The following is a 12,589-nucleotide window of genomic DNA, read 5'->3' on the forward strand; positions in this document are numbered from 1 at the left end:
GATGAGTCAATTAGATTCTTCTATAATATTTTATTAATATTTTTGTAAGTTTATATTTGAATTTAAATGATTATTATATTGTAACAAATGAGAAGATATTTATAATAGCTCATCTCTCAAATTACTAAGTCTACCATTATGCTTATATATATATAGAGGTGAAGTGCATTTGTAAAAGGATTGGAATTCTGATTCTCGAGAGAATAATCTCTCAATTTGTAATTATCTTTCTGTATAGCAAATACAGTAGACGTAGGCTCGGGATGAAGCACTAAATTTTTTGTGCTCCCTCATTTATTTTTCACAAGTTTTTACTTTGATTAATTTTTCTGGCACAAATCTTCTCCTAGAAGTCTATGCACCCCTCATTGACAATTTCACACGTCAATAGTAGCTAATATGAGCAGGGCTTACAAGTTATAAGCCTTCAATTCTTCATCTGCCACGATCCAAAAAATAGTGCCTAATCATTTCAATTTAGAAGTCAAATTTACCCCATTTAAAAGATAGTAGCACCACATGATTTATCATAGAACGAAATAAAATACATTGTCAAAGAAAATCAAGTCCACCACACAGATATGTTCATACATTTATTCAAATTGAAACATTTAAAGCTCATCACAGGTACACAACAATGACAAACGAATTTCTCTAGAGTCTGCAGACATCTACAGAAGAAATCAATCCAATCCACAGAATGTTGCAAGCCTTGAACTGATTAGAAAGTTTGATCTACAGAATGCCCAGCACCAGAGCCCAGACAGGGTAGACAAACAAAATAACTATGCCAACGGTGTTTGACACACCATGGGCTTTTGTGAAAGCGTTTCTGAAGCCACCAGATGCTCTTATATGCTCTTGCAGCAAGTAACATGCAATGACAAGACATATAACCAGCCCAATCCAGCCATCCCTTATGTAGCCAGAAATTAGACTTGGAGCTACTACTATGAGGAGAATCAAAGAGGCAGGGAGTTCCAACCAATCTACAGAACCATTGCAAATCAGTGAAAAAGAATTAAACCTTTATTGGCTATACAGTTAAAAGTACGATTATTATCATATAAAATTTAGAAACTATACCTGGAAAGTGCTGAGGGAAGAAAAGCCGGAGTACAATGGCAACGCATGCAATCCATTTGCCTATATCTCCCCTGGATAATCATTTTTATATGTTTAGTACTTCAAGGAAATAATATATAAATAAATAAATATATAAGAACATTTTTATAAACGAGTGTTCCCTGAGTGGGCACTCACCTGAATATGTCGAACAGTAGGGAAGGAAGAGTGAAGAAAATGTATGGAATTAAGAGTGAAGTAAGGATGTTTGTTTTCCAGTTTGTCCGGTCCAAGATCAACAAATAGCTATATTAGGCAAATATGAAAAATAATTAGTTGGGTTTGTAATGACAGATATAAACAAATAACCCATTTTTGTAAAGATATCCAAAGTTGAGAATATAAAATTATTTTAAATTTTTTAATAGGATTAATTTATCTTAAAATTATTAAGACAGATTATTTTTTTCAATATTTTTTCTAATTTGATAACAAAATTATATTGCAAAAATTATAAAATCCAATCTCATTCTGACCAATTGTCTTACTCACAAATGCATATAATCTCGGAGTACAGAAAAAAGTGTATAAATTTAAGTAATAGGGTTCCATCAAACAGGGGTGGGTCTGGGTTTTGGTCAGACACTTGTTTTAGGATGAGATTTTATAGATTTTCATTTTATTTTTCCCCTGAATTGACGAGTGATATAAAATAAAAGAAAAAGAAAATATTTTTTATTTTAATTTTTTTTATACCGTGGTTATCATTTTTTTAAAAGAAAAAAATTGTAAAAGCATAGAGCTAACGACCCAGTATCAGATACCAAATAGATAAAGACGTTCAGACACCAAAAACAAAACAAAATTAAAAAAAAATAATAATAATTCTCAAGAGACTCACCCAAGTATTCATTTCTAAATATCTATCAAAATGTCTAATAAAAAAGGCAAGAACAGCAGTGTGAAATGCGAATATGTGCTATTAATAGAACTTGATACTTCTCATTCTGAAACGTGAGATAGAGCAAGATCAAGGCGATTTACTTCATATTTAAAGAAGTGAGTCTTTTTGGCATAAAAGTATAGATATATGTATGTATGGAATATAGAATTTCGAATGATCCAGAAATAGAATTTTTTTTTTAAGTATATAGATATGAATATGATGAAAAGAGCGATAGAGGACATACATAGCAGCGAATGAAGCGACCCACTCGAGGAATGAGGTACCAAAGCCAAGGGAAGCTAGCTTAATGGAATGGTTGGCGAACTTTTTGAAAGCATTAGCCAGATCTTTGACATCGTTTCCAAGGAAATCGGTAGCGTCGGAGTCAGTTTTCATTCTCAAGTAACCCATCTCCTTCTCGTTATTGATCAGACAAGAGAAAGAATGAAGGAAAGAAAGATAGAAAAAGACTGAAATTGATCGATTGATCACTATAATGGGGTTTCGTCGTTTTGTTCTATACGCGGATGCGGAAGTGTGTGGAGGGTAAGGCTCTTACGTGATCTGTGCCACGTGGCAACTACTTATTGCAATACTATCTCCTGCTGTCTCAAAGCTATACTCTTGCCATTTCTATATCTATATTTGTTCATTTTTAGAAAATTATATCCTAATCGGGGATATTTAACTAGCCGACATGCTTTTTGGTATGACCACGTGTGCATCATTCTGTAAAATCTGAATCATGACCAAAAGCCATATATATTAAATACCCAAAGTCAAAAAATATAAGTCAACATTTTAATGATCCATATATTTCTTTTCCGTCAAAAATACTCAAAATAATTAAATCGATAGCATTGTAGTTAACCATGTTAAATACTGGCTCAATTGACTATATCTAATACTATTTTAGTCCTGTCAGTTGCGAAGCTCGTTGATGCAGTCAGCTCTCAAGTCGTGATCGGCAGTAAGAGTAAGATATCATATGTATAAGTTTATATCATGTTTTTTTGTTGCTCAAAATAATATACAATTGAAAATATAAATACATGCACTACTACAAAAAGCGAGCCCTAAATAAGTTGTCTCACGAGTATTCTATTTGAGAGCCTTAAAAACTGAGAATTTTTAGGACTCGCGTTGTGAGTCTTAAAAGAATGTTTTTAAGACTTATAAGAATTGACGCGAGCTCTAAAAGAATGGCGGGAGTAAGTGGCAGCGCCACCACTCCACGGTGGTCATTGAGTCTAATTTTTTAGTGGGTTTTGAAGCCCAAGATGCAAGGAATATGGTGGTGATGGTAGTTCATCTCGTGGTGGCTCGAGGAGGCCGGAAAGTTGGGGAAAACCCAAAATCGCAGAAACATCGACAAGCACTTTGAGGGCCTTAGGCAGCGTGTGAGGGGTTGAGCTCCGAGGGTTGGAGGTTTCGGGGGCAGCGCGTCGATTGGGGCGGCGCGTGGCGTTCGACGGCGACAGCAAGGCAGCCGTTTGGCCTTGGCAGAGACGAGCTAGGGAGAGAGAGAGGGAGGTTCGGGAGAGAGAGAGAGAGAGTGATTTCATGAGTGATTTTTGTGTTTTATTTATATTATTGATTTGAGGGATTAGAGGGAATTTGTGATTTTTTTTAAATTCAAACTTTTAGGACACACATAAGTTTCTAGGGTTTGCACCGCGTGTCCTAAAAAATTCTTTAAGGACTCGCAATGAGTGTGCTAAAAGTTCAAGAGGTGTTTGTTAAAAAAAAAATTCAAACTTTTAAGACACACATAGTTTTTAGGGCTCGCATCTAGGTGAGTGCCCTAAAAAAGTGTTCTAAAATTGTGTTTTTGTAGTAGTGATGCAGAGATATGATTTTCATAGAAAGACATGTAAATATAATAATAGAACAATTAGAGTACTTACGAGATGCGTAACATACAATGACCACACCCTTTGGATTCCCTAACATTTTGTCCTTGTTGAATGCTAGGTTTTGCAAGGAATCCAAACTGCTTTGAAACAATACCACAATCTTCCAAGTCTTTCTCTAAAACAACTTAGTGTTTGTGTGGGCAAGTCTCAACACATGAGTCCTAGAGAGAAAACTAAGAGAGAGTGTTCGACTAGGTATAGAATATTAGTAGTGAATTTTTACCTTGTCAAATTCATCTGACCTAATGCATTCTATAACACTAGTATATATAGGTAGTTAGCTAGGACGTAAAATAGGTTTTAGTTTCTCATTTTAATTTAATAATTATAATTAATTAAATACTTGTCAAAATTAACAAATTATAATTTTGACCTTTATTTAATTCAATTTATTAATATTAATACCATTTTATAAATATTAACAAAATTGTCTCAATTTTCTATAATACTCTCTTTATGAGACTTTGCATTAAAATCTTCAAAGTTTCTTCTATTTTTTTCTCACAAAATATTAATAAATAATTTAACATTATTTATTTCCATTGAACTATTCAATATGATATTTTTATAATTAATTATTCAAGACTACTAGGTTTATTTTGATAAGAGATGACATAAGAACCATGGATCTATGAACTCAAGCTCCAATAAGTAACTATGAGTTTATTTATAATAAATAATCTCACTACCTTATTAATTGCTCGTGACTCCACTATAGACTCAGAATTGCATTCTTGAATTCATATAAATGCGTTATCAATTGTTATAACCATAACCGTCACTCAATCCTCTATAGATGATCTACTAATGAGACAGGTGAAAATTATTGTTTTACCCCTTGTTGATATTTTATCCTTAACTCCCACTAAGTTCCTTGTAAATGATATTTCCGAAAATTTAATTACAGAAATGAGTACTCTATCATTTAACACTTGAACCAAACTATAAGGAAATCATCGTTTCATTTCTTAAATAGAAGCTATAGATTTCATATCTATGATAAATACTCCCACTCAATTATACCACCTGTTGACCACGATTTTGGCCAACTGCGAGTAGACGCAAAAAGCTACGAGAAACCTTGAATAGAAGATAAATAACAAAAGTAAATTTATAGTGGTTCAGTCCCAATTCGTTGGTAATAGACTAATCCACTTAGAGTTGTAATATACTTGGCCTACACTTGAGATCAGATGAGCCTGAGTCAACTGAGTTTCTTAAGTGCAAGTGAAAAGATACAATGTTTCTCTCTCTAAACTTTCAGTAAAAATACTCCCAGAATCGGATCTGCCCCAAAATGATGCCACCAGCTTCTTATTTATAGGCTCATGGATCATAAATGAAAAATATCTCGCTTTGACGGGGTCCTTCGTTGTTTCAACCAACTTTAATTAATAAAATAATAAAGAAATTTAAATTACAACAATATAGCTATTATTCGGGATATTCGAGAGATTCCCGTGGCAGTTGCGAATGATTCGGGTTGAAGCTATTACCGAAGCTTTACTGAAGAATCACTAGATGGTAACTTTTGAGATTCTTATCCATCGACTGATCAAATCCATCCCTCAAAGTGACTGGTCGGCGAGTTGGCCAAACACACCATCGGTCAGCATAAGAATGCAAACTGGTCGGCATAGGCAAACACACCTCTAGTCGGCCATGTTTCATCCCTGGTCGGGCATGACACATTTCTGGTCTCAACCTTTCTCATCTCTTTAGTCAACACATTGATAAGATTATGTTATCAACTAACACGTGTCTATCCAATTGCCATGTCATCAAATATAAATATTTGGGGATAACATTTGCCCCCCAAGTTTATTATATGATTTTCTCATATGATAAACTTTTCCTACTCTTAGCAAGGATCCATAGTAAATTTAGCAATTACTATGTCCCAAAATTCCCAAAATAACCTTTGACATTCTCCCGCCTTTTTTAAATAATAAAATGTCTCAGTCATGAAAATGGCAGTTACCTGCTTTAAATCGTGGGAGAGAGAATACCAAGGATTTTCAGGTGAGTGGGGAGTCTCCCTTCTCCTCCTTTAAATAGACCCATGGTTTGGTCAAGATTCCACAAGCAAAAAACAAAAATTCCTTCATTTCTTCTTGGTCGAACCCTCCTCTTTCTTCCAAGGTGTGTCAACTTCCTCAAGAAAATTAAAGCTTTCTCAAGGAATCAAAGGTTCTTCAATACATTTGGGTAAGCTTCCCCTTCTTCATCTTTATATTAGGCTTTGCAAACTTTAAAAAATTTACACAAAAACTTGTCTAAAAGGCTCAATGCCGAAACCCCATTGTGAAACACATTCTTGGATTTTTTTTCATGATGAATCTTTGTAGGATAAAGACTTTGTGGCTAATATAGTGTAGTTTAGGCTTCGAGTTAGTCAATTTTTCATTCAATTTCATGAAATTTTGCAAGAAAAATGATTTCCCACTACACATTTTAACTTTAGGTTTATGGGTTTAAGAAGAACATATGAAATTCCTATGAGACTTGTTAAACTCTTAGAATTCTACTTTTTGATCTTGTTTGCCCAGTTCAAAATCAAGAAAATATGTTTACCATTTAGCCCATCAAACCTGTAGCCTTGGCCATTCCTAGTTGTTTAGACTACCCGAAGTCATGCCCTTGCTCGTCCGACACCACTCCTCGGGCATGCCACCCTCTCGAGCACACCAGCCCAGCGTCTCCTCGGATGCACTAGCTTGGCAGCTCCTCGGATGCACGGCAAGCAGCTCCTCAGACGCACCTGCAGCAGCTCCTCGGATGCGCACCAATCTGCTCGGACACACGAAACTCCTCGGATGCGCGCCTCCCTTGGAGCGCTTGGCTTCTCGGATGCGCAACAGAGCTCCTCAGATGTGCGCCCCCCTCAGCGTGCTTGGCTCCTCGGACACGCGGCAGAGCTCCTCGGATGCGCACCCCCCTTGGCGTGCCTGGCTCCTCGGACATGTGGCACAGCTGCTCGGGAACACGACACATCCACTCGGGCATGCGGCGCAACCGCTCGGGCACACGGCACAACCTCTTGGGCACACAGCACACGGCACAACCCCTTGGGAACAAGGCACTTAAAATACCTTGTTTAAATCTCTCAATAGTATTATTACTTCCCTAAATGTCTTTCTTTGGGGAAAACTGATTCCTTATCTCAAAGAAATTATTTTCGCAGAGTAGTGTATATATTTTTTGTTTTCATTCATTCTCTGTTTGGCTTACTCACCTCCCCTTATTTTTTGTAGATGAATCACTTCGGCTATAGGGGAGGTGACAACCAAACAGACTCTGACACCTCAGCTCCCGTTTCAAGGGACACTCTTTGGAGCAGTGATTCTTCCTCTAAGTCTCCCAACAAACGAACTCCTAAGGACCGTCTCCGTCATCTTAAGAAAATCCTCCCGCGGTCGGTGTAATGACCTACTAATCTAGACTATTTGGACCATTAACGAATCTATACATAAACTTACATTTTTACGAAAATACCATAATTTTATTGAGTAACTTGCAAAATAAGAGTTATTTACAAATAAACAGAATACTAAGAAGGATTTGGGATCCCATTGTCTTTAAAAACAAAACATGATTAAAATGAAGTGAATTACATAAGAAATGCGGAAAATACATATAAAACCATATAAGATAAAATGAGACTACATCCTCGAATCGAATAACGCTCGGCCCCTTGACTCCATTCACCATCGATACACATCCTCTAAGCGTCACGAATCTTTCCGCCTCTAAAGCTTATTTCCTGCACATAAACAGAAAGGAATGAGCCTAATGCCCAGCAAGGAAAAATCTAACACATAGTCATAAACATAATTTCATAAGAAACATAAAGACATATCATAACACATAATACACTTATTATAATGGCCATTATTACTTGGGGTCCCATAGACTAAACAAGCTTATGCCCATGAGATTAGTGGGGTCCTACCAGCTAAATAGGCATATGCCCACAATCTTTTTGGGGTCTTGTTAGTCAAATAGGGCATAAGCCCAAGCCTACAAACAAACACATTTATAACATATTCATAACATATCATAACATAACACATAAGATAACATAAACATAAACATATAGGTTCTAGCCTATTTTCCTTACCAAAGTTACCGGGATATAATGGACTGAGTTGGGACTTTTGGAACACTCCTAAAACCATATGAGAAAGAGTGAGTCTTAAGAAGAAGAAATGAAAATGAATAGGAAGACTAAACCATTAAAAGAAAATATGCTTACCACAACTTATGTGCTTAAGAACTTGGATTCCCTAACCAAAATAAGAATGAGGTTAGGAAACTGAGTAGAAGACTAAGAGAAGGGAAACATAACATAAATCAAATGAACTAGAGTTTCGGGTTTACCTCAAAGACTTGCAAGATCAATCTAACCACAACCGAAATACTAACGAATCTCACTTCCCAAAGTGTTTGATAAGCTTATGATGTTTAAGCTTATGATTTTCCCAAACCAGGTGTTTACACTCTCACACTTACTTGGCACTAGCAGCTTCTGAACTTAGAGTAAAAGGTGAAGAAACGGCTGGGTACTAGGTCCTATTTATAGAGTTTGGGAATGAAAGTATCTTGATTTTACTTGAATAAAAATAATGGCTTTTTAGGTGAAAATCATTTGAATAATCGTTCAGCAGAGGCTGAAGACTCGTTCAAAAGATGCTGGACTGTTGAAGGAGTTTGAATGGCTGAAAGGAAATGAATTCAAAAGAGTTTGAATTTATGCTGAAGGAGGCGATATATCGCCCCCTGTAGGCGATATATCGCCTGGGCTAGTATGCCAGAGGCGACCGTGCATCGTCTCGTGTTTTCCGTATCTACGTGCTGCGATATATCGCCCCCTATAGCTGCGATATATCGGCACACGCTGAATAATTAAACACGAAATTACACATTTTTAGCTAAGTTTGAATGGAGTAAACAGCCTTGACTAAGCCCTCAACGTATTCAAAGCTGCTGACTGACCCTATAACATTCAAACTTTACTCCTTATTAAATTTAATCCTAAAAAATACTTAATCATTAATCACCATTCATAACATGTGCTTAAAATCCTATTGGTTGATGTCTAAACCCTATAATATAATAAATATAATCCTTAATATCAGTCACATTAATCAAACCTTAGGTTATACTTAATATTCTTAAACTATAGGTTAAACTTAGAAAATCTATAAGTACTACTATGAGTGTCCAAATAATTCCCGGTCTGAACCAAAAATCCACAGTTACAAAGATAATATTAAACATACTATAATACTACTAAATAACTAGCTAAGTAAAGTTCTTGGACTCTACAGTCGGCCTTATATTTTTTTCACCAAGATCAGTTTCTTAAGCAACAACACCAGCACCAACTGATGAGGGTGAAGAAGCCTAATCGATTCCCTCAAGACCAAGATCCTCAAGTTGCTCGTATAGCAACACAAAATGTGGTAGACAACACACCCGGTGTGGGAGAAAATTTATTAGGACAAGCAGAGACTGAAGCCTCTTCAAGACCTGCTCAAGCTAGAAAAACTGGAAAATCCAGGAGACCAGTTACCCAGAAATTCACCACAAAAATTCAACAGACTGCAACACGAAAGCTGAGGAACAAAGAAAACATTGTGCCTTCCTGGTTTGTAGCTAAACCCTCTAAGCTACACTCTAAAATGTTCGATAAGCATATCGAGGCTTTGGGTCTGGAAGGAGTGAATGTGATATGCCCATGCCCAAATCAAAGAGCCAATAATTTTGGTGGAGCCTATTGTGCCTGGTCTAAGTGTCATATATATGCAGGAGCCATAATCCCCTTGCATCCTTTCTTCAGATCAATAGCAGATTACTTCAATGTGTCTCCCTTCCAAACTTCTCCGAATGGGATACAAGCCTTTTCTGCGCTATACATTCTCTATAACTTCCAAGGTTGGAACCCGCCTAGTCCTCATGAGGTACATTATTTGTTTGATTTTAGGACTAACCCTAACCACAAGAACACAAGTTTTTTCCACCTCATTCATAGGAAAAAAGGGGTTAAGCACCTTCATGGTATAGCCCATAAATCAAATCCAGGGAAGTATTACACGAAATACTTCCTAACTACAGACATTAAAGCCAACAACCTGGCTTTTACACATGCCGACCCTTTTGGTCAACCTCTCCCAACTAGGGAAATGTATGCTCAAGCAGAAGAACTTGCCAACATGCCTCTAGAAGAAAAGGACGTGGAAAAGTTAGTTTCCTTAGAAAATCTCTGAATGGTTGGATTGTTACCGAACAATCAAGATATTGCTGCAGGTAGTACGACTGATGAAATAGACACAACTGATCAGTCCAACGCTGATATCGAAGTAGTAATCGACCAGTTTTCTCCTGTTCCATCCCCTCGCCCATGCCGACCAAGTGGCCCCATTATTAGAGATCCTCATTGTTAACATCCTCACTGACCTACCTTCCCTATCAGGCCTGGCAAAGGCAAAAGTATCGAGCTCAATAGAGAGGATAGCTCATTGTTGGATGACGAAGACGAGTTTTTTAACGAAATTCTGAACTCAGGTTTTGTTGACAGTAATCGTAATTGGATTTTGTGATGAATCTGCAGAGTTTTACTTTTCACATGTGTTCATTTTTTGCCTCTACTAACTCAATTTGTGCTCTCTTTCTTTCTTATGCAGATCCAACTATGTTCAAGAAATTCAACACACCCTCTTCTCAAAAGAGGAAGACTGGAGAAGGTAGCAGCTCAACTCCTCCAAGCAAGGCTATGAAGACCACACCACACAGCTAGGGAAAACCATCCAACCAGCCAGTTGTCATTCCACGTTTGGCTCCTCCGTCACTTCCCCTTTCTGCTAGTCTACAGACTACTCGGCCAACTTGCTTAAGTGAGCCTCTTCGCGTTATTGGTGAATACGACAAAGAGTTATTAGACCATACTCTTCACCATGGAACTGCAACTCAGACATTCGAGACTTTACCCCGACAAAGCGTCGAAGTCGTCCTCCACAAAGGCCTTGCTCAGATTATGAGTGTAAGTATCTTATCAGAAACATTTACTTTCTCATTGATCATTCTTATTTTAATATGTTTTGGTTATTTATTTCAGGGTCTTATCACTATCAGTCATGCCCAACACTGAGCAGTTGACTATAAGGAGCTGATCAAGTTCTTGAATGATCAATTGGTGGAAGCCCAAGCCAAGATTGAAACTTCAACCAAATCTGAAGAAGATCTTCAATCCAAGGACAAGCAGGCGGAGAATACCATTGCCGAGCGGGATGGATTTCTAAGAGAGTTGGCTGATGAGAATTAAAAACAAATCCAGACCAACAAGATATTGACTGACCAGTTGGAGAAAATGACTTGCGAGAATGAGGAGCTGAAACTAGACAAAGAAGCTAATCTTACTCGTTATGAGGAGATTTGTTTCAACTACTTCTACTAGATATGGAAGCTGAACAAGCCCCTCAAACTCGACTTTCTCTCAGAGGAGGCAAGGGCATAAGAGCTTGCCAAATGCGAGGCAAAGGGTGTCGAGGAAGCAGCCAATCCAGCTGATCTTGTGCCTGCTTCTCCAGCTCTATCATTCCGACCAGAGGAGGTCCCTGATGCTGAGGATGGTGTTGATCAACCAGGAAACAATTTACTAGACCAGGGAACATGCCTTAACTGACCAGTGAGTCTCTCATCCGACCAATAGAAACTTTTATCTCTAGCCAGCATTTTTCTTATTTTGCTCATACTTTTGTGAAGACATTTCACTGCTCAGTAGTTATTATATTTTGCTCGTACGGTCGAGCTGCTTGACACTTTACTTTTCATTTTTTTTTAAACTTCCAAAGTCTTTTGTGAATAAAGTCTCTTTAATCTATGCCATGAATGTTTCGCGTGAGTACTTAGTTTTCTAACTTAGAAATTACAAACATTTCATAAGTCCATGCTAAGTATACTTTCTCACACTCTTATTGCTCTAACATTTTATGAGCTTAATGTTTTATTTCACATGAATATTTGCTTTTAACTTGGTGATATTTTAAAAGATGTCAAGTTACTTAAGCTTTGATAAACAAGTTAACTTAATGTCCCTTTTTGACTTCTAAAACTTACAAGCCAGCCTAAAAACAAATATCTTAATTCGTGCTCTCATTGCATGTGTTGAGTTAATTACCAATATACCCCATGTGCCCCCCAAGTGATCGAGGGTTGTAAGATCCTTGGTCACTTGCTACTTGATCGGATTTGTTCGAGCAGTTACTACGCGTGAAACACATTGAATATAAAGAAAATATACAAGCAGTTGAACACTGTTTGAACATACCAAGCAGTTGAACACTGACCGATTTTGCCGATTAGTTAAGCCCTATTCGAAAAATTTAACGCATATGCATATTTGTAGCAAGAATCAACCATGCTGCGCATAGTCTCTTTTATTACTCATCAACTTGAAAAAAGGACAAAATATGTCTAATAATGAGTCTCAAACAAATAAAAATTGGTTAAAAGCAAATGACTGGTCAGCAAATAACCAGATCATAAATATACTTAAATAACAAGTAAAACACTTGAATCTAAGCTACCACTGTACAAGTGGCATATATTAATAATATTTCCTAAGGTACTAGCCATTCCAGTAGTTTCTGAACAGTTCACC

At 37.0% G+C, this 12,589-nt stretch overlaps 1 protein-coding gene across 1 annotated transcript; it reads right to left on the reverse strand.

Moving 5' to 3' along the window:
• Positions 1 to 498: 498 nt before the first annotated feature.
• On the reverse strand, positions 499 to 2,531 carry LOC133798336 (cold-regulated 413 plasma membrane protein 1-like). The gene is made up of 4 exons (XM_062236576.1): positions 2,256 to 2,531; positions 1,264 to 1,371; positions 1,087 to 1,157; positions 499 to 989 (listed from the first exon to the last, which is right to left on the reverse strand). Exons 1-4 carry the CDS (start codon positions 2,420 to 2,422, stop codon positions 736 to 738), a joined length of 600 nt encoding a protein of 199 aa, XP_062092560.1. The 5' UTR covers positions 2,423 to 2,531; the 3' UTR covers positions 499 to 735.
• Positions 2,532 to 12,589: the final 10,058 nt, after the last annotated feature.

The sequence above is a fragment of the Humulus lupulus genome, chromosome 1 (assembly GCF_963169125.1).
Source record: "Humulus lupulus chromosome 1, drHumLupu1.1, whole genome shotgun sequence".
NCBI lineage: Eukaryota > Viridiplantae > Streptophyta > Magnoliopsida > Rosales > Cannabaceae > Humulus > Humulus lupulus.